At 51.9% G+C, this 22,580-nt stretch overlaps 2 protein-coding genes across 2 annotated transcripts; one reads left to right on the forward strand and one right to left on the reverse strand.

Moving 5' to 3' along the window:
- Positions 1-1,953: 1,953 nt before the first annotated feature.
- On the reverse strand, positions 1,954-10,243 carry LOC311220395 (olfactory receptor 51L1-like; the record flags this gene model as incomplete). Its single annotated transcript, XM_084303903.1, has 2 exons — positions 1,954-2,966; positions 10,087-10,243. The coding sequence occupies 2 exons, from the start codon at positions 10,241-10,243 to the stop codon at positions 1,954-1,956; spliced, it is 1,170 nt and encodes a 389-aa protein (XP_084160029.1).
- A 5,360-nt stretch (positions 10,244-15,603) lies between these two features.
- Positions 15,604-17,263, forward strand: LOC311220490 (hemoglobin subunit rho; the record flags this gene model as incomplete). Its single annotated transcript, XM_084304032.1, has 3 exons — positions 15,604-15,722; positions 15,838-16,060; positions 17,135-17,263. The coding sequence occupies exons 1-3, from the start codon at positions 15,631-15,633 to the stop codon at positions 17,261-17,263; spliced, it is 444 nt and encodes a 147-aa protein (XP_084160158.1). The 5' UTR covers positions 15,604-15,630.
- Positions 17,264-22,580: the final 5,317 nt, after the last annotated feature.

The raw sequence follows: 22,580 nt of genomic DNA on the forward strand, positions 1-22,580 counted from the left end.
GCCCGAGAGGGGGGCTCTGCCCTGCAGCTCCGGGGCCCGATCGGGGTGCCCAGCAGAGCTCCCCAAAGCTTTGGTACTGGAAGTCGCAGAATTGCTGCCCCCTGAGGTCTTCTGGGGGGGCTTATCACCTCGGTGTACGTAGGGGGTGCTTTTACACATCCTCATGGTTTTATAGACATCAGCCAAGCACGGCAGGATGTGCTGGAACCACTGATTTTCAGTATTTTTGTAGCTGGCAGTGTCTCCCGAGGGCGTATTGATCATAGTTGTTACAGTGCTGTGTGCGCAGTCCATGACAAAGACCAACAGAATAAATTAAAACAGGTCTTAAATGCTGAAATTGGTTTAAAATGTCCTTCCAAATGTAGTCAGTTTATACAGTGCCTGCACCTCTGGGTCAGCTGGAAGAGAACTGCTCCTTTGAAAGAGTGCTAGCCATTAGCTGAAGTGGGAAGAAATCCATCTCTGAGGTCTAAATGAGCCAGCCTGAGGAAGGCGTTGTGCTGCAGAGCCTTATGGAAACCCCAGCATACTAATTAGCGCAGCTTAATCAAAGAATGACAATCATGTCAAGAAACTTGGTGCTGCAGTCTAACCCAGGCAAAATGTTCCAGGCAGAACAAAACAAACCTAGCAAGGAAAGTACTCATGTTTTACAGAGAAGACAACAAGACAAAACTTTTGCTTAATGTTTGAGTCCAGAAGTCATTGCTGCACAGAAAGCGTTCCTCCTGCGGGGAGAAATGACTCCAGCAGACCTGGGGCCATTTCTACGATCAGCCCCTCCGTGGGTCCGGCCACTCCAGCTGTCTGCGGGCAGCTGCCCGACCCAGTGACCCTGCCAGCCCCAACCCCCGGCTCCTGCCCACCCTCTTCCTCCATCTCACAAAAATGGATCAAGTCCTAATGGCCAGTGCCCAGCCCAGACTTCCCGCACCCATGCATGGTGCCAGGTGGCCAAAAGGACGACCAGAGAGAGCAGTGCCTGTCCTGGTGCTCTAGCAGCACTCAGGCAGACGTGACCAGCACTACCCAGTCCCAGTCCCCTTGGATGGCTGGGCAGGACAGGATCCGACCCTCACCCGCTTGATTCACAGTCACCCTTGTGCATGTGGATACCTCAAACTCTGGAGCAGACCAGAAGCCCATCCAGATCCAAGTCCAGACCCTAGACCCCATTTGCCCACTCTCCAGCTCCAGCCCTCAGTCTTTCCAGTCCCCAGTCTCCTCCTGCTCACCAGTTAGTCCATCTTTGGACTGTTGTTTGTTGCCAAGTCCCACACAAATTCCCCCCCCACAGACAGTAAAGTCACAGGAAAGAAGGCAAGACAGGCTGTGATGGCCAGGTGCATGGCCTGGAGGGTGTATTTATTAGCAACTTGCTTACACATGATCAGCCCCTTTACCACCCCCTCCACCTTCCCATCCCGGTTCCTCCCTGGATCCTTTTCCTCACCTTTGGCCCTTCTGAGCACTGCATAAAATATCTCACCTTTCCCACAAGCTCCCTAAGTTGTCCCCTATAAAGTTTTACACAATCCCCCAAGCCCCCTCAACTATCCCCCACCGTCTGCTCTTTCCCAGGGGACCCATGATGACTTTCTTTCTGCCTTCTCAGTAGTTCTGCTTGAACCTTTTTCCTCCTGGCTCCTCCAGTGGCCCCTTAGTCCCTGACTTCAACATTGTGGTCCCTGGTATTGTCTCTGAGGTTTGGTGTTTGTGAATCTAGATGTAGTTTGCCTCTGTTTATATGCTGAGAAACCTTTAACCAGATATCCTTATAGTCTTGCATTGCAGGTAATGCATTGCACCTATCCTTCTCTTTCCATATACCTTTTACCTTCCCCCTATCCTTACATTGGCAGAAGTGCTTGGTATGTTCCCCTCTCCCAGCTGGTCTTCCTGGGGGTTGAATTTTACATAGGACAGCTGGCAGTAGCCATCATATTGGCTTTACTGGAAAATAGCAGCCCTGGACTTGTGGACCCCTCGCTGGCAGAGCATCCTCAGTATCCGTCTCCGGATCACTTTGGTTTTCATGCTGTAAACGATGGGATTCAGGATGGGTGGAGCAAGGAAATGGAGGTTGGCTGTGAAAGTGTAGACCTGGGGAGACACGTGTTTGCCAAACCGGTGCAACATGGAGAGGCAGATCATGGGGATAAAGAAGAGCAGGACAGCACAGACATGGGAGATGCAGTTGTTGAGGGCTTTCAGACGCTCTCTCCAAGTTGGAAGGTTCAGGATGGTCTTAAGGATCAGAAGGTAGGACAGGAGCACAAAGAGCAAGTCCAAACCCAGTGTGGAGAGTAGCACAAAAAGGCCACAGGCACTGTTGATCTTTGTGTCAGAGTCTGCATGTTTGATGATATCTGGATGCAAGCAGTAGGGATGGGACAGCTTGCTGGCCCTGGAGAAGCACAGCTGGGTCAGTAGGATCGGGAGTGGGAACTGGAAGAGGATGGTTCTTGTGACAATTGCCACACATATCTTGGTGATCACTGAGTTGGTGAGGATGGAGGAATATCGTAGGGGGTGGCAGATGGCCATGTAACGATCAAAGGCCATTGCCAGAATGGTGGCAGATTCCATATCTGTGAAGCTGTGAATGAAGAACATTTGGGAAAAGCAGGTGCTGGAGCTGATCTCTCTGCCCTCCAGCCACAGCATCCTCAGCATGGTTGGGAACACAGATGTGGACAAGCCCAGGTCAGCCACAGCTAGCATGGCAAGGAGTAGATACATGGGTGCATGGAGACTCTGCTCTGCCTTTATTATGGCAAGGACAGTCCAGTTCCCCAGCAGCACCAGGAGGTACACAGAGCAGAGGAGAACAGCAGACCACATCTGAGTGGATTCCCATGCTGGAAAACCACCCAGAAAGAATGTTAGAGTGCTGGTCTGGCTGCTGTTGGTCCCAGGTGGGATGAAACAGGGATGCTCCATCTCATCCTTGAATAGCTGAGCTGGAATGTAAGCCAGCAGGGTCACACACACACAGGCAGTGAGAAATACTCCGGGATCCCTTCAGCCTGAAGACTTGGGTAAGAGGCATCACCATGACCAGCAAAGCCGTGCCACAGCAGAACCTATCAGGAGCTGTACCGAAACAGTCTGAGGATACTTGTCACCTCCCTGTGTGCATGCACCGACACCAAACACACACTGGTGGAAAGCAGGTGCTATGTATTGCATGTCCAGTGTCGTCAGGATGTAGCTCCGGCTGCCTGGTATAGCAGGGGAAGGAACATATATAAAAAAAAAAAAAGTCCATGAGTGACTGAGTGACTGTGCAAATACTAGCTGAGGAAGAGAAGTGTCATTATGATTAGAGAGCTCTGGTGAATCCTGTTCTTGATTTTTGTGCTTTTGCTGGGAATTTCCAGTGAAAGACAATGGATGAGATGCTGAACTGCTTGTGCAAATATAGCAGCTTTCTTAGGAACAAAGATCAGTAGAGCTCAGTCCTTGTAACAAAACACAACACAAAACACAACAAAACACAGGCCAAGTACAAACCCCTGGACGGAAAACAGTTCTGCCTAAGCTGAAATACAGTAATTACTCACAAAGCAACATGTGAAAATTGGGCACAGATAGAAGTAAAATGGAAGTTGCAAGGAAGCTGTATTATGGTGGGATGTCTCTGAATATCCTCCTACCAGAAACATAGGGAGGAGAAATGGCACTGCTTTTACAGAACATTTTCTAAGGGATGTTTTCTAATGAGGGAAGGCAGTGTCTCATGCTGCCAGGAGGGATGGGGACAGTACTCAAGGACTGTGGTGTCTGGAGTCCCAGGCTTGCTCTACATGTCTGGCTCTGGTCCTCAGCTGTCTTTGAAGGATCATCCACCACAGGGCTCCCACACCCCCTGGCATGGTTTGGGGCTGTAGGGAGCAGAGGCAGCACACTCTCAGCACACATCACTGAGGGTCACTGAGCTTCCCACAGCCCCACGCCAAATTGGATCTTTAGCACCTTCCAGAGAGGTCTTTCCACCCTACTCTCCTACAAGGATGTTCTGTGGAGGCCTGTGGGAATGAAATAATGCATTGGATTTTTTTTTAAGAAACTGCTCTGGAAATGCCTGTTTTTGACAGCTGAGTGAGCTCTGTTATGGAGGTCCATGTCACCTTACCTGAAACATCCACCTGTAAGTCTAGGAAAGCGTTTGAAACAATGTAAGCACCTGTGAAACCATTACATTTATAAATACCTATACAAATGTAAACCATTACATTTATAAATACCACCTTGTGAAACCATTACATTTAAAAATTCCTAGATCCACCTATCTGTTCAGAAAATTGCAGAACTATTTCCACTCTGTGCTGAAATCCTCTATTCCCCAGGACCTCTCTTTGCCCTTCCTGCCTCAGTACACAGTTTGATGCCCGATCCAGCATCCCTGAGTAACTGCAAGGACGGAGTGAGTTCAGTAGCTTGACCTGGGCCTGCATGAAGATGCAGACTTCAGTGTGTGGGAGTTCCCTCTGGTCCTTTAGAGATGCTTATCAAAGATCACCTCCACATTGTGTGGAGGGGAAGGAGGAGGAGTTACAGGACAAGGTTATCTTCAGACACAAGCATCTGTCAGGAGCAGTTAAAGCAGTGGCAATTCCCAGCTCAGTCTCTACCCTGGGAGCACAGGATCTGTCAGAGGTGTTGCATAATTGCCCCAAATTTCGGCTGTGCCCCATCTCTTCACCTAAAGCTCTGGCAGCGCTTCACACACAGAAGGCTGGATCAACGCTGCATCAGCTGCTTGCACCAAAACCTGGGGAACTTCCCTGTCTCATCCCCTCTTTCTGCAGGACAACAGCACGCCACTACTACTGCCGTGGAGCCAGGAGCTGTGCTGAGCTGGCAGAGTGAGCTGGGGTGGGCTGGCAGGGAGACGAGAGGGGAGCCCTCGGAGCCCCTTCAAGGAATACAAGGCCCTCTTGGGCTTGAGATCAAGTCCACACGAAGCTCCCGCGTGTCACAGCCTGTCAGAAAGAGCCTGAGCACTACGGAAGGGAAAAGTAAGAGTGAATCCTGATGGTTGTCTCAGTGATGGCTCATTTTAACAGGTACAGCTTGATGGACTCCACAAAATGACCGATCCCCCACGTGCACCTCGGGATTTCACTGAGACCAAGTGTCCTCACGATGCTGTGAGAGGAAAAGGGGCTGCGCCCTGCTCCAGCACAGAAAGTGGCACCAAGCAGATGCAGGGATACCTATTCCCCTTCACAGGCAGTGGAAAATGAGAGTTTGTGTCTCTGAGAGCTTTCCTATCTCTCTGCAGTGGGGAAGAGCACAGCTCCTTGGAGCAGCACCCACCTCGGGCAGCTGAAATGAGCCGGCCACGGGAGGGTGACGGGGAGACTGCGGCTGCAGCAGGCCCAGTCCCCTGCTGCGAGGAGCTGGGGCTGGCTGAGTCCCGGGGGGTGGCACAGTGCAATCTTCAGCATGGTCAGGAGCCCACTCACCTGCCTTGCTTGTGACCAGCCCGAGCTTCCCACTGGCACTGCAGCGATGCAGCAGCCTGTTCCTGACAACAGGGCTCGCTGCAGCCGAGAATTTATAGCAGATCCCGAGCGATCCCCGGATCCCCGCTGCAGGAGAGGGCTGGCCTGGAGCAGTGGGATTGTTGCTCAGCACTCGGAGCAGATGCATTAACCCCCACAGCACCAGGTCCAACCTGGCACACCGCGCAGCTCTGCACCGCGCCGTTGGTCCCTGCCCATGGTGACAGGGAACACACCCTGGAGACCCCTGCGGAGGCAGCCTCCTCCTGCTGTCCTCCCCTCCCCAAAGAGCTGAGCTCTGTGTCAGGGTGGCAGGCGGGTGAGTCCCCAGAGTTGTTCCCAGCCCCACTGCAGTTCTGTGGGTTTGAAGGCAGCCCTGGAACAGGCCTCTGGAACAGACCAGAACTATGTGGCCCTGTGTCCTGTCCCCAAAAGTGGCCTTAGGTGAATGCCTAGAGGAGAATGTAAAAGCAGGGCAAGTGGGCTTGTTAATCCTTCAAGCCCGTTCTCACAGTAGGCACTGAGATGATCCTCGGGGTGAGCATGTGCCTGTGTAACACACTGAGCCAGAAGAGATGCTCCGGAACATCCACCTGCACCCCATCAGCTCTCCTTGGGTCTTCTTTGCACAGGCCCCTTGCTGTACCCTTATCTTGTAATTGCAGTGTTGCAATTATACTTTAATTCAGAAGGTCAGCAGCATGTCAAGGCATGATTTAAATCTCCTGTCAGCACTCAAAAAGGACCATGCGAGAAGCAGGAGGGTCATGGGGGGCTTCCTTAATCTTGGAATGGATTTTACTGAAACACTTGGTGCACTGGTGAATGAAGTGTTTTGAAAACAGCATAATAATAAAATAGACACCCTGAGAGGATCTCACCTGACTAAAGGAAATAGGAACAAAATGCTTCCATGGCCTATTTTTGGTGAGAGGAAGAAACTGAATGTTTAGTGCTGATCATTGTAGCTCAAGAGCCTCAGAGTGGAGGGAGACGGTCAGAGTTCAGTATCTAAAGTTATATTTATTACTGTACTCTTTGGGGCCTATCTTCCCCACTGGTAAAACAGTGAAATGGAAAAATATGGTGCACAGGGATGTGGTGAAGGTATTTTTACTGCAAGGAAAAACTGTGTTGGGGCAATGTTAACAAAGATGTAGACTGTTGCCATTGTTCCAGTGGAGGTTTGTTACAGCAGCCAGCACAGCCCTGTGGCTGCCAGCAGGGAGAAAATGGGGCTGGGGGCGGCCCCGCAGCAGCAGCAAGGCTGAGCCCCACGCTGAGCTCTGGGAGCCCGCAGGGGTGGTGGTGGTGCTGGGTCCTGCCCAGGGCAGGGTCCCAGGGGTGCTGGCAGTGCCTCATTTCACCGTGAAGTGAGGGAAGACCCTATCCCTGCCCAGGACACCTGGGTGTGAATGCTGCATGGCCTCGCTCAAAGCATGGCAGTCCCTGCAGGAAGTCCCCCTGCACAGGTGTCCCCTCCCAGTGCTCAGACCTTGCTCCCCGTGGCCCCACGTTAGATGCAGGGCGAGGGGGTAAACTTCTGCAGTACAGCTTTTTCTGCACCAGGGATAGGCTGCCACAGGGCCTGGCCCACAGGAGAGTGGAGCTCAGCTGGTTTCTGTAAACCAGGGCACCCAGAGGAAATGCCAGAGCCCTCCCAGTCCAGAGCAGCTCCAGTGGGGTCTGCTGCCTCTGTGCCCAGCCATGCAACCAGAAAGCACCAGCCTCCCAAGTGCATGTGCCTGTGGCTAATTCCCGTTACAGAGGAGTGCACGTGAGAGGCTCAGAGTGCTGTTGTGGGGGTCACAGCAAAGGATGAAATGAGTACAGGGGAAGAAAAGGGTGAAACTTGGAAATTCAGCCACAAAGACAAGTGTCAGACCCAGAAGGGTGTGTGAAGGGACTTGGTCCCAGCCTGCCTGCTCAGAAGCTGCAGTCCTGTTCTTGATGCCCCATTCCTGGAGGTGTTCAAGACCAGGTTGGATGAGGCCCTGGGCAACCTGGTCTGGTGGGTGGCATCCCTGCCCATGGTAGGGAGGTTGGAACTGGATGATCTTTGAGGTCCCTTCCAACCTGAGCCATTCTATGATTCTGTGATGGAGACGAGGGGAGGCTGTCCTCCCCATAGGGATCAGAGGCTGGGGAGGCAGAGCAGGGGTTTGCTGGCAGGGATATTTACTAAACTGGGGAGGGAGGTTCACTGGAGCAGAACAGCCTCATGCTGTGCCAGCAATGGCACAGAACAAGGCATTTGTCCGGGCAGAGAGTGACATCTTTGCTGCTTTGCTCAGCTGTGAGCCCTGCACCCTGCTGCTCAAGCGTGCCCAAGGTGCAGCATTTTTCACCGAGGGCAGCTCAGGAGCAAAACTCACCCCAGCCAGGTGGGCTGCTGTGTGCAAAGGCAGCACTGAGCTCCCTGCCGGGCTTTGCTCTTGCTCCCCAGTTGGTGCTGCCTTGTTGCATGAGAGGATGGACCCTGCAGCGGGTCCATTCCCCCCTTCCTTAAAAGCCATACCTCAGTTTCCCTGCCTGAAGAACAGGGTTCACTTTCATTTGCAGGGCTCTGTGGCTTACAACTGAGATGCTCCTCATCAGTGCATCAGGCTGACGAAGGCATTCAGAAAACAAAGCTGCTGCCCAGGCTGCTCCCCACATCAGCCCTGAGGTCTGATCTCCTTCTTCCCCATGCTGCAGGGCTTGTCCAACAAATGCTGCTTTTTAGACATGGACCAACAGGCATGTCCCAGGGCAGCAGTGGTGCCTTCAAATGCTGGCTCCATGCCTGTTTGGAATTGGCTTGTGTAAAACAGCAGCTCCTGGAGCTCCCTGGTGAACTTTGTGCATTACGATATGCAGGAGTTCATTCTGGACAGCCTAAAGCTTCTGCATGCAAATGTTCTGTGCTGTGAATTGAACCACACTTACCCAAAGCTCCTCAAACCCAGCGAAAGAGGCCAGCATTAGGGCCTGTGTGTGGCCAACTCAGCACCCCCCTGCATGAAGCCATGCTTAGCACAGTCCCAAGGGCGTTGCACTGCAGTGGAGTGGATCTGAAACTCCTTTCCAGCCTGAGCACTAATGAAAGCCTGCTTAGGAAGTATGGTGTTGTGCTGTAGCCCTTTTGTTGGAGGCAGGTGTGGGACTGCAGCACTCATCCTGGGATTCCTTTCCTGAAGGGGATCTCACCCTGCATGGAGCATTTTGGGACACTTGGGGTGAGCAGCAGCCCAGCCTCAGTTTTCCCACAGTTAAACACCATCCACCAGGAGAGGGTGTGCTGGGCAGGGCTGGACCCGAGCTCTGCCAGCACAGGGAACCAGGGGGCACCCTGAATTCCCGAAAGACTTTCTCTGGGTGAGGCAGCGAGGTTTTGTGCTCCCCTCTGCTTTGGCGATAGAAGAGGTTTCAAAAGCGGTGGCAAATTTCAGTCCCCTCCTCAACACACAGGCAGAGGATGGAGAAAAGAGGCTGCCCATCAGGACACGTCCCACCGTCCCCTTAGGAGTACAGATCACCTGTGCCTGTCCCTGAGCTGGAGGGCAGTCGAGAAGCCCTGCTGCCACAGGGGCACGCAGGCAGCCCTTGCCAGGTAATCAGGGGCCACACGGTCTCCCGGCTCTACTAAGAAAAGAGAAAAAAAAAAAGCTAAATATTTTTCAGCTGGCTGCCACACTGCCTCAGCAAAAATATTTTCTGCTGCGTCAGAAGTCTGACACAGCACAAAGGGGAGCCAAGGACTGCCTTATCTCTGCCTGGCTGGGCTCTGTTTGCACCAGCAGCGTTATCACCCCCACACAGCCACGGGTGGCTGGGCTGGGACGGGCGGCCGTGACTCAGCACCGCTGCGGTGCAAGCTCGCTGTGCTCCACTGACGGCTGGAGAGCCGCAGCAGTGCCATGGAAATCACTAAAACATCCTTCTGCAGCAACTGGACTTGACTGTGGGAATGCCAGCAAGAGCCCATCTGGGTGCCTGGAAGCGGTGCTGGTTTCAGAGCTGCCTCTCTGCCCGGATGGATGTCTGAAGGCAGAATCAAGTGTCCCTCGGGGCTGGGTTGATCCAGGGTCTGCGGGCTGTTCCCCCGCCTTGGCTCAGCTCAGCCCCAAACACCCTGAGAGAAAGGGCTCGAGTCATGCACCAGTCTCCAGTTGCACCAGGGGAGACGGGACATGAGGGAAAATTTCTTCATGGGGAGGGTGGTGAAGCACTGGAGTGGGCTGCCCAGGGTGGTGGTGGAGTCCCCATCCCTGGAGGTATTTAAGGAATGTGTAGATGTAACGCTGAGGGACATGACCTAGAGGTGGAAATTGGTAGGTCAGGCTGATGGTCAGACTTGGTGAACTTTTACAACCTTGATGATTCAATAATTCCACGATTCTATGCAAGGGGCTCTTTTTTGGCTGGGGTCTTTGGTTAAGGCAGCTTTTCCAAAGCAGTGGTGGGCAGAGCCAGGCAGAGCCACAGTGGGCCCAGTGCTGGGGCACTGGCCAGGTTCCTCGGAGCTGAGCTGCTCCTTGGAAGAAGGGATGGCAGTGGCTGCAGGGAAAGCAGGGCCATGTGCCCTTACCCTGAGCACTCAGGTTCAGGTGTATGTGCATGTGTGTGTGCAGGTGTGTGATCTCCACTCTGCATTTGTGCCCTCCTGCACTGCCCAGCTCGATGAGGCCCAGCACCTTCCCAGTGGAAGGCAGCCCCCAAACTCCAGGCACTCCAGGACATGGCATGCCACTGAAGATTAAGGCTTTGGGATATGAGCCACGGTTTGGCTGGGTTACCAGCAAGAGACTGGAACATGTTTGCACTGAAGGATTTTAGTGTGTGAGCATGTAACACTTGAGGACTTTTTTGCATTGCTGGTTTCCTGGCCAGGGCACTATAATTACTGGCAGTGCTTATTCTGTGGCATCACAATCATTTATTTCACCTGAAATGGGCAAAAGACCCCGGAAGGGATCTTTTCTGTGGGCCTGGTTCACCAGTTTCCCTCCCTCCAGTGCTCACTGCTGCTCTGGCGATGCACAGGGCCCTGACGATCACCATCAGGGACCCCCACATTGCTCAAGGAGCAGGGCTGGGGGGCTCAGCTCCTGATCAGCTGTAACTGTACTCACTTTGTACTGTTGTGAATGTTGCATTTGGGTAGTGGTGATGAAAAGACTGAAATCCCATTCTGTACCACCTCTCACCTCCACTAAGAGAATAAAATGAGAGGAAATTGTAGTTTCCCCATGGATACGGTGGCTGCACACCAGCGTGGCTGGGAAATGGCAGCAGCCGGTGTGTGCAGAGGTGTGCAGAGGTGTGCGGGGCCATAGCGTGGCCCACCTCAGCTAAATGCAGGGGCAGAAAGCTGGCTCCCTGTGTACAGCCGGGTGCTGACATTTATCTTGCACTGCAGCCAGGGTGGCGAGGAGCTATCTGGTACAGGGCCACAGGGTGTGGGAGGCCGGGGGCTGCCGGTGGGCGATAGAGGGGCCGGCAGAGCAGGGCAGCGGGGTGTGAAGCGGCCGATAGGTGCCTCCTGTGCTGCAGGCCTCCGGGATGCAGCAGCGGCCTGAGCACGGCAGAGCCCACGCTGGGAGAATTGGGGCAGCCGTTGTGCAAAACAGGCACGGTGCTGTGATGGAGACACCTCACGAACCTGGTCATGGAAACCCCTGTCTGGCTCCTGAGCCCTGTCCCACTGCACTCGGGGAAGTGCTGTGTTGGCCCTTGTAATGCGCCCCTCTCCCAAATGTCCCCCTGGTGTCCCCTGGGCTCTGTTTGCTCCAGCCCAGTGCACAGGCTCTGGTAGGAGGCCAGAGGCTGGAACCTTTGGCCAGGAGCCTGTGTCTGTCTTGAGTTGAGCAAATGAAAGCCCCAGTGAGGAAGAGGGATAAGAGCAAATAACTCAACCAGTTATAGGCAGGGAAAACACTGCCTTAAGGGATACTGCCCTGGAGACATCTTGCCATGAATAAAAAAGCTGTTTTTGCCAATTTCTGTATTGCTTTTGCCTGAGTTCTTGCATTGAGGGATAACTCAGAAGCTGTTTAATTAAATCATTAGCTTTTCCCTGAGTGTCCTGGCTTTTATGCCTGACCTTGTGCCTCACATCCCTTCACCTCATTCTGCTCTGAACCGCCTGTAGCCCATGACACTGGACTGGCTTTCGAGCTGAGCAGAGCCTGCTGAATCCCTTTACAGGGATATAGGGACAGCGATATATGAATATGGTCAGGTCCCCTCTCCTGTGGTGCCCTGGAGGTCCTCTGTGTATTCCTGTTGTGACTAGCCCCAGACTGCACATAGTGTCTCTAAGACACACATTTCAAACCCACAAGACTTCTGACAATATTAAAGAAACACAGTAGAAGGCTGTAAGCCAGCTGAAATGCTGAGGACCATGTCTGGATAGTAAGTAGATCATTATATGGCATGACATTCAGGCTGTGAGTGCCTGATGCTGGACTACCTGAACAGTGGCCCAAGCTGGCAAATGGGTGCTCCGCTCCTCTTGGAATCAGGGCTAAAGGGCACGAAGGGTTAAGCCTGGCTCCTGAAATGAGATATCCATGTTAGAGAATGAGTGGCTCTCTCTGACCCCCAAGTGAATTTTGCTAGCCTCCTAACAGGAATGAGACGTGGACAGACAGAACCAATGTTTTCCTGTTGTTTCTTCCACTGGTGCAGCCAATAGTTTATTAATGCCCTGCAATGCAGAATTGTTGTGTTCCTGACCTCTGCAGCTGGAAAAAACGGGCTAATAAAAGGTGCGTGGCACAGAATCAGCGCTGCTGCAGCACCCTGCCAGCCCAGTGCCAGCCATGCACTCGCTGCAGGTGTCCAGGGTCTCATGCAGGTCTTGTCATTCTGCTCCCTGCCCTCTCAGTCTGGTCACAGACTGAATCTGCTGTGCCTAGGGGCTGACTCTGGGACAGAGCAGCACTCGTTTAACCTGCAGTTATGTTTCCCCCTAGTTTATTGCTACAGCACAGAAGCCATTTGAAATGACTTTGGGTTGACGGCAGAGTGCTTAGGGCAATGAGCCAAAGCTAAATTAGAAAACTCTCCTTGTGGTAATAAGATTAAGCTCACTGCCTACTAGCTGTAAAACTCTGATCTGCGCTGACTCTCCACCGTGGCGTGCCCACATCTCTTCTGCCTGGGGTCTTTTCTGTTTCCCTTCCCTCCTGAGGAAAGAAATGACACCATCAGAGATTCTTGGCTTTCATGTTCAGGCCAGTAACCACACTGTCCCAGCCAGGGCAAGGTGTATAAATTATGGTGATTCAGACCAGCCTGCTGCTGCACTGCATTTTCCCAAATCTGTCATTCTGTCCTGAAAGGGTCTAGAGCAGGAGCCCTGCTTGTTCCTCGGGGTCTGTGACCATCTTGTAGAGCTGTGCTCTGGTTCCACATTCAGGGTCCACCTGGACAGTAACCTGAAGCCTGCTTTTGTCCCTGGAGCAGCTCTTCAGAGGGTATCAGCATTAGCAGAGTGGTGGGGGTGCAAGTTAAAATGAGGCACCAGGGATAGACTGGACACAGCCAAAGTGCCAGTGGGGCAGAAGCAGGCAGCAGCCCATATGTGAATTTACAGCCCAGACTGGCTGTAAAGGGTTGTTGCTGTTATGGACTCTCCACATCCAGAAGTCCCCAGTATGCCCCTAACCTTATTAGCTGTCTGATTCTCCTGCTGTTACTCATTTTTTGAGTGCCCATCTTACAGGATGTAAAGAGTATAAGGAATTGCTGTAGGTATAAAACCAGCCATTAAAAGGGATCAATACAGAAGAGTGGTGCCAAATGAGCTTGCCTCAGAGCAACAGCTGAAACATTTCTGCCACTTTTTCCTGTTTACTCTGCTCCCCTTCCCCTCCCCTTGGCTCTTTGGGACCACTGTTAAGCATCTCGTGAACACCTGTTCCTGCTCCTGCAACTGCACCAGCAAAAACCAGATCTGAGTGGTCTCAAAAAACACTCAAAACAGTCCATGGTGCGGGATCAGAACCTGAGGTTTCTCATTGTAAGCTATGTCTCTGCCTGGTTTTCCATGGAGTCCAGAAAATCAGCGTTTTTAAACCACAGATTCTTGCTAACAGCAATGCTTCAGTTAATATTCTCCTCCAACCCTCTGTGTTTGATGTTGTTCTGCTTCTCCCAGCTTCACATGCCTATCTGCCAGCCCTCCCTGAGCTTTGTCATTCTGTTGGTTCAAATGCAGCAGCAAAGCATCATTATCTTCTGTCTTTTAAAGTTCATCTTCACAGAGCTGAAAATGAGACTCCCATCACCAAGGAGGCAAATGCACTGCTAATAATAGACCCAGATGTAGCTTGGATTTTATCTTCAATGTGGGTTTCCCACCAAATGTAGGCTATAGGATGAGAGAATTGATTAATGAAAAGTCCATGCTAGGCCATGTATTGTCCTCACCCAGCTGCACGTACAGCTGTTTTGGCCAGCTCTTTGCTCTGCTGTATGCACCAACTCACATGATGTGAATATCTGTATGAATTTAGGGCTGCATATATTTGATTTAATGCTGTGAGTCTTGCCTTAATAAAAACTGACAACTTCTGAAGTCGTCAGATCTCCTCACGAACACGGGTGTGTGACTTTGTCTGTTCTTTGGGTCAGAAATTACAGCAAGTGCTGGCCACCTGTATGATACATTTATCTGTGCTGAGCAGCCTCCGCTCCACATTGTGCTATCAGAGCTCCCTGGTGACTCCCTTGCAGCTGAAAGGGGCCTATGGGCCTTGCCCAGGATTCAGAAATTAAAAAACCAAACAACAAACAAACAAACAAACGAAAAACTAAAACCTAAAAAAAAAAAAATAAAAAAAATAATAATAATAATAAAAAAAGTGCCTCCTAGGACGCTGCAGCAAGGGTCTGAAATGTGACCACATCCCTGGACCACCCCAGCTGGAGCACAGTGAGATGCCCATGCTTGTGTCACTGCCCTGTGCAGCTCTGTTCATGTCAAAGGGTTTGTAACTGGAATGGAGCAGAGGTCTGGATGAAACCTCCTAGACTGCCTGCAGAGAGACCCAAGTCCCACAGGCTTGCCAGGACACTGCACACCTCCTGCATCCCGGCTTTGCATGCCTGTGCATGGGAGCACAGTTTTGCCCAAGGGCTTAACATGTCTTTCCATTCAGGAAAAATAAAAATTCATTTCATGTGGAGAGTGAAACCCAGAGCCAAGCAGAAACCTTTTGTAAGGCTCTGAAATGATGGAAGGGGATGTTGCTGGTCTGGCTGTAACACGGCTGGTCCTGCTCTTCTTGTGCAAGGAAGAATAATTTAATTTCACAGAAGGGAGAGGACAGGGAAGTGCCTGCCTCATTAGTGCAGTATGACCATTAGAAGAGCAGAGGAAGCTGCCCCAGGCAGTGCCTGCCAGCTCCAGCACCCCACTGCAGTCCTGCAGCCCGAGGCAGCGGAGAGGTGCGACCTCTCCCTGGGGCTCACACCAGTCGTGGCCACAAGCCCTGGGCACTTGGATTCCCAGTTCAGGTGTGAGGCTCTGGGCTGGCAGGCTGACGTTTTCCACACTTCCTCCTGATGAAAGGTGCTCGATTTAATAAATGGGCAGCAGCTCCTCTGAAGGTCTGTGCACCCAGAGCTGCAGAGGTGCAGCCAAGGGCAACAGCCCTCAGCATCCTTGGGAAGGTGTTGCTGTGCAGAAAGGCCTGTGCAGCGCCCAGCTTCATGAACCAGGCCACCTGCCATGGCAGAGGAATATCTCTCAGGTTTAGAGAGCCTGTAGATGCTGCAGAGGGGCCAAATTCGGGTGCTGCAGGCATGAAGGCAGTGTAAAGCACCTTGCACAGGGGTCAGCTGTTGGAAGGGAAGAAAGGGAGATAAGGGCTGCTATGCCCCAAGCCTGCCTGTTGAGTGAGTCTCAGGGCTTTTCCCTTGAAGGCCACACCTCGCTGCAGACTGACCACCCCGTGGACAGGGTACTCTGCTGGCGGACCCCCACCCATCCCCAGCCAATGGCCCCACAGCATGGGGCGGGGAGGGGCTGCCGGCAGCGGATAAAAGCCCCCAGGGGTCTGCAGCTCCGCTACAAGGTCCGTGTCCTCCTGCAGCCACACGCTACCCTCCACCCAACACCATGGTGCACTGGTCAGCCGAGGAGAAGCAGCTCATCACCGGCCTCTGGGGCAAGGTCAACGTGGAGGAATGCGGAGCTGAGGCTCTGGCCAGGTAGGTTCGGCTCCCGGGCATCGGCTCGGCTGCATCTGCATGGAGAAAATGCCGCAGGCATGGGGGGAATGCTAACAGTGTGTGTGTGTGCTCATGTCTCCCATTCTCTCTGCAGGCTGCTGATCGTCTACCCCTGGACCCAGAGGTTCTTTGATAACTTCGGGAACCTGTCCAGCCCCACCGCCATCATTGGCAACCCCAAGGTCCGTGCCCATGGCAAGAAAGTGCTCACCTCCTTCGGGGAAGCCGTGAAGAACCTGGAAAACCTCAAAGCAACCTACGCCAAGCTGTCTGAGCTGCACTGTGAGAAGCTGCACGTGGACCCCGAGAACTTCAGGGTGAGCCATGAGTGGGGATTGTCCATCTCTCCCTCCACCTAACAGATTAGCTCAGTGCCTGGAGGGTTTAAAGAGCATTAATAACAGAGATTTTGGGTGCTAAAGAGAAAGGGGCTGCCTTGGATGTGTCCTTAAGAGGGGGAGGGAAGGTTGGGTATTTGATACTGTCAGGGAAGGGGCTCCATGTGGTTACAGATTTGGGGACAGATCCAGGGACATGCCCTCACTGCCTGGAGGCATGGCTGGAGAAAAGTAGGAGGAAGAGGATAGGCTCAATGATGCTGAGGGTGGAGAGGACAGCAGGAAAGTGCCTGAAGAGTGCTGCTGCTGTGCTGGTGCCCTGTGCAGCCTCTCCCTGCCACCTCCTGCCCCCAGGGATGGGGACCACTTCACCCTCACTTTTTCCAAGGCTGGCAGATGTAGGAGGAGAGGCGAAAAGCCAGCATGGGATGGAGACCCAGGGATGCCCATGGTGTGGATGCTGATGGGAAGAAAGGCCCTAGAGATGTAGGCTGGAATTAAAAACAGAGGGGACATGTCTGGGTGGGGGTAAGTTCAGCAGAGGAGGGAGGGGAGCAGGAGGGGAGTAAATGAATGGACATCATGGTGCTAGGGGGCAAAAAGTGTCTGTGGGTGGAGAGCAGGCAGTTCAGGCTGGAGGGGACTGGGAGGGCTCAATGCAGCTGATAGCCTCCATTTCAGCCCCTGCTTCAGCCTAACCTCAGGAATGTAGCAGGCAGAGCTGGCATGGACCTGAGCCCCAGATAAAGTAGGCATGGGGATTCACAGCAGGAAAAAAAAGAAAAAAAAAGTTAGAAAATGTTTGGAAATACACTCTAGAGTTTGGAAAAAGCAGGTGTGAGAAAAGGCAGGAGCAGAGCTGGTGGATACTGGTGCATATGGTTGGCACAAGACATATTCCCGCACAGAGAATTCAGCTAAAAGAGCTTCTCTGCATGACAGCCTCCAGCACCCAACATAGCAGACGGGCTTGCCCTCCAGCACCTGGGTCCTACACGGGATGAAGGGGTTCTCAGTGCCATGCTGACCTGATTTCCTTTCTTGTCCCCCCAGCTCCTGGGAGACATCCTCATCATTGTGCTGGCTGCACACTTCACCAAGGATTTCACCCCTGCCTGCCAGGCCACTTGGCAAAAGCTGGTTGGCGTGGTGGCCCACGCTCTGGCCTACAAGTACCACTGAATGCTCCAGAGGAGGATGCAGCTGTAACAGTCAATAAAAATAAAACGAAACAAAACATTTTCTGAGCTTCTCAGTGTGCTCCTGTGTCTCTGTAGCTGCTTGTGGGAGGGAGGGGGAGAGGAAACAGGGGGTACAAAAGGGGAAAGAAGGTCTCAGGGCTGCTGGGAGCATCATCGTCCAAAAAAAAAAAAAAAAAGTCAGACTAGCCTAAGGGAGGATGCTCCTCCTGGCTATTTGGGCTCTCTCACTGCCCACTCAGTGCTGCCTGCCCAGCTGGGCTCATACCAGCCACCCAGAGCCCCATGCCCAGAGGGCTGCTGGGGGCATTTAGAGCTCCAGGGGGACATCTGGAGATACTGGCCTGTCAACAAGCTGTGGGCACATCCTAGCCCACCGAGCGCTCTAAGCTTGCTGAAATAGCTGGGGAGGTTTTCTGACCTACTCTGCATAGAAAGCCAAGCTGCTGGTCCAGCAGGAATCTTCTGGCCCTAAACCTCTCCACCTGCACTGCGTGCAAGGATATAAATTTGGAGAGATTCATTCAAGACAGCTTAGACAGAAATGTGAGCTTTCGTAGTACTAATGTATCTTCAAGAAAATGATAAAAAGCATTTTCTATGTCAGCAGTGAAAATGCTCTTCCCAATAGCCTTGGGCATTTTGATCAGAATACGCTCTCTGCAAGATGATGTGGATGGTCTGGAGAGGAGGGGTTGAGGGCAGCTTTTACATGGGACTGATCAGAGCATTTTAATGTCAGATTAGCTTAACGAACAATGATTTTTCACTGTAGCGGAAAGATTCAACATAAACACATCAGTTTCAGGAATGCTTTTTCAGGAGTAACTTAAAAAACAACAAGGACAGACGTCTGTGTCTCAGAATGATGAAATCATTGTTTTGCAAGATTTAGGAACAAATATTCCGCTTTTCTGCAGATAAAGCAGGGAATTGCACTCATGACCACCTTATGCCAGACAGCCATCCAGTCTGAGAGGCAGTGGATCCAGCCCTGCCAGCAGTGCCAAGCACATCCTGGGCTGGGGGGAAAAAGAAACCAGCCCAGCTTTCCTACATGTCATGCTCCCTTCAGTCAGCAAATGGGCATGTCAGTGTGATTTCAGGAGGTAAGACTGTACTCAGTGTCCTGGTTCACTCTAGTTAAAGTTCAGACCTTCGGTAGTTGCCACCAAAGAAAAAAGGTTGCCTGCACTTGAGGGGCCAGCAGCGCATACCCTGTGTTGGGCAGAGACTCTGATGGCTTCCCTCTTCCTCTGGGGCCTGATTCTCTGCTGGGCTCAGTGGGAACCTCTCACCCAAGCAGCTCCCTCCCAGGAGGGGTTCAGCACCAGCAGTGCCCTCGTGTGTCCTGCTCCCTGTCCGTGCACTGCAGCCAGGGCTGGGATGGTCTGGTTGGCCTTATCCTGCCAAAGTCCTTCCATCAGCTGGCAGGAGAGCAGGGAACCAAATGCACCCTTGCAGGCCAGCATTCACTACAGACCATTACCCCGGGGAGGAAGGCCCAGGTTCAGCAGCACAGTGGCAGGGGGAAGAGCAGTGCTGGTGCTTCGCCGTGAGCTCAGGGCATTTCTGCAGCGGCAGTGCAGCGCGGTGCTGAGATGCTCTGGTGGATGCACTCAGCTCCTCGAGCAAACTGGCAGCAGTCTGGTTTAGGATCTGTAGGAAGTAATGGCCTGTACCCTGAATAGGTCATGAACTTCGTTAATTCCAAACTGTTCTTTGAAACCCACACAGGACCAGGTTTCATGGTGTGCTTTGGCGTTCATAAGCGTGGAGACCAGAACATTCACTGTGCAATTAACACCTGAATAGCAGTAGGTGCTTCCAAGACTAATTTATCGAGGAACAAAAGAAGTTGTGGGCACAAGGAGTCATGTGCTTACCTTTTTCATCTTACGTAATCTGACAAAAAAAAAAACAAATACATTATTTCATAAGCATGGCAGTCTGGGTGAGCCTTTTTTGGAGTTCTCCCTGCACCTGGCTGCAAAGCGGTGATCCCCCTTTGAGCTGGCACACATCACAAGGATACTCTTCAAGGCTGAGAGGTCCCTTACCAACTGCAAATCTTTGGTAAGTGACCAGTATCGTGCATAACTTGTACCACAGGGAATTAACATCTTCCATGGGAAACTTTGAATTATTATTATATATATATATTATTACTCTGTGCAGTAAGTAATAAGTTGAACCTTGCCATCATTTGTTAAACCTCACCTTTGCAATATTTTACTTCAATAAACTGTTTTTGCTATTACATTTGGCAGTGATTCTATAGACAGTTTAAATCTTGCCCATGACAGACGCCAGGAGCCGCAAAAGGCCCTGGTGACAACAAGCCATCAGCTTGCTCCTTTGCTGGGTTTATGGCAGTTGGCTTGTGTTCAGGACCTCACTTCTGCCTCGCCCTCTGTTACACCATTTGAGTGAGCCCTGTCTGCTCCCCGAGTCCCAGGAGCTCTGTACGATGCAAGGAGCTTTTGGAGCCCAAAGCCACCTAGAAGCAGTTCCAGCCCTCCCCAGCCCTGCCAAGGCAGTGCTGGCTGCTGCAGGGCGAATTCACATTCCCATCGTGCTGCCTGCTGCGTCCACGCCAGGAGGAAGCAGCCAGGTCCTGCCCTCAGCTGGGAGACCAGGAGCTGCTGGCACAGGATGGAAGGAGCCTTGACAGGGCTGTTCAGATGCGGAAGGAAGATCACAGCAAATAAAGTGGGAGCAAAGACACCCACAAGGCAGACTGGCTCTAGGCTTCAGAAATTGCGTGTTCTGAAGGAGAGAGAAGAGGCTGGCCTGGATCCAGAGGCTGGGTACATCTGCCGCTCCAGCTGATAAGGGCACGGGTAAAGCTTGGCGCGGGACACTGCCTGCTGCAATCAGAGTGACCAATAACCTCTGCTTCCCTTATAAAGGCCTGGAGCCTTTTGCAGCTAGTGGGACACTTTATGTACAAAACGGGACAGCTCCTGTCCATGGAAGTGGGCATGACCCAGTGTGGGGCCAAGCGATGATGAACCACATAGGGGGCTCTTCCACCCACATCAGAGACAGCTACAGAAACTGCCTCCACTTGGCACATCATGACAATTTCTTCTCCCCCTCTCCCCCAGTCTGTGCCACTGAACTGCCCCCTCAAGAGACATCCCCTGGCTGGCAGCTCTGAGCATGCAAACACTGACTGCTTGTCAGGCCTCTGCTCTCAAATCATAAACCAGGTGATTTTAAAATGTATTTAAAATTAACTCTGTCCTATAGAAATGTATGCCATGGAGGGATCCCTGAAGAAGACCCCCAAAATCCAAGCATAGGGCAGGGACTGTCTGGGCTGTTCTTCCTTTGCTTTTTGTCAAGTGTTTCTCTGTTGCCTCACTGTTTGGCAGAAACCTTGGGCACGCAGTGCTGCTTACAGAGAATGCTTGCAGTGTCCTGCCTGAAAATACTTGTCATTCTCACATACACTTTCAAGGCTGTGTCCACTTCGCTGTGAGCTTTTGCCTCTGATGACAATATGGACCAGTGCCCAACGGCTGTAAATGGGTGCACACAGCCTCTGAGCCTGCCCAGGTCATTGTGCATAACATGTTTCCTTAAAAAGTCTTTGTGGCTGACAAATTACGACTAAAAAGCCCTTGGAAGTCAGGAGATGAAACAGGGAGTTCCATCTCATGCTTTTTCTTCTCTCAGCTAACAGCCGATAACTGCCCTGCAGATCTAATGCTGGAGATCATGTGAAAAGTGCTTTGAAGAAGTCACTCACTAGGAAGAGACATTCTCCAGCAGGAGCACAACAGATGCTGCTGCCCACTGCAGTGAGTGAGGAGCCACGTGGGCTGGGAAGGGACAGGGCTGAAGGAGGAGGAAAGAAAGAGACGTAAGGCAAAGCTCAGCAAGCCCCAGGAGTTGCTCATCCTTTGCTTCATCTCTTGGTTTAGCAGCTCACCTTGTACCTTGGATGGGCATTTGAAACTGCCCTTGTGGGATGGTGCACCTGAGCTGGTCTGGTGCTGAGGTATCACAGGGTGCGTGCCACTAATTCACCAGCCCACCCTGCTAATAAAGAATCTGGAGCCATGTCTGCAGAGCGATGTCTTGGCATTACAGCCTCCTCATTTCATAGCCTAGAGTACATCAGGACTCTGTTCTCAAAATGATGCTACTTGCACTTTTCTTATTCTTTGACGGCCTCATCTATTAGTACGAAGCACCTTGGATCAAGATGCTCTGCCAAGTAGGAGGGTGGGAAAAAAGTGACAACTTTCAAAGGTGTGCCAGCTGCCGAAAGGACTGGTGTTGACCAGAGGAAAGGCTGGAGGAACTTACTGACAGTTTAATTTGGAGCAGGCTGATAAGAGGCAAGATTTGTAAAGACTGCTGCCAAGGGGAAGACAAGAGGACAGACTTCAGCCTGCAGGCAGTGAGAGAGCATCCCTGCAAGGCTATTTCATAGGGCTAAGTTATTTTATGTGAACAATCAATCTGATCGAGACAGCTCTACCAATAGCAGGAATGCTGCTTTGCCAGGACATCGTATTTCTTTGGGGATATGGGATATCCTAGTTATCAGAGGGGCTCAAAGGTTTTGTCAGTGCTGGTGTCTGATATAGCAAACCATCCAACTTTTGTGATGCAGGCAAGGTTTCAGCACATATTTCTGCTAAAAGCCTAAAAAAAAAGAAAAAAGAAAAAAAAAAAAAGAAAAAAAAAAAAGCATGGTTACCTATTCAGTTCAGACTTTTACATGGTGTACACCCCATTTCCAGTTTTGGCAGTCTCAGAAGTGTGCCCCAAAGCTACCCAATCATTAGATGAAGGGAATGTCATCAGTGCCATGCAGTAACAAGGCATTTAAAATCTGACATAAAGTTGATGTTGTATTTTCCGCTTCCTGGAGGGCAGGCAGAGGAAATTGGCATCAGACTGTGCACAGCACAGCCCGGCCCTAGCTTCCCACCGGTGTGGGGTGGGACTGACTGTCCTTGTGGGTGGTGGGTCTGGCTCACACTGCTCACGGGATGAAGGCTAGGGCTCACACCCGGCTCTTGAGGCCCGCTCAGAATCACGCTTTCCAGGTGGGTTCATTTTCTCTGACAAGGAACTTGTGCTCGAGATGGTCAACAGCAGAACAGCACAGACAACGGCTGTGGACAACTGCAGTGGGTAAAAGCAATGGACAACAGCTGTGAAGCTCTTTGTTAGGACTGAGAAGAAAGGAGGATCTTGCATTTAAGGCACAAGGCCTACATTTGGGAGTAATCATTGTGCTCCCATTTCCCAGAAAGCCTCCGATCCTTCAAGCAGGG

This window comes from Netta rufina (genome assembly GCF_964035555.1).
Source record: "Netta rufina genome assembly, chromosome: 1".
Taxonomy (NCBI): Eukaryota; Metazoa; Chordata; class Aves; order Anseriformes; family Anatidae; genus Netta; species Netta rufina.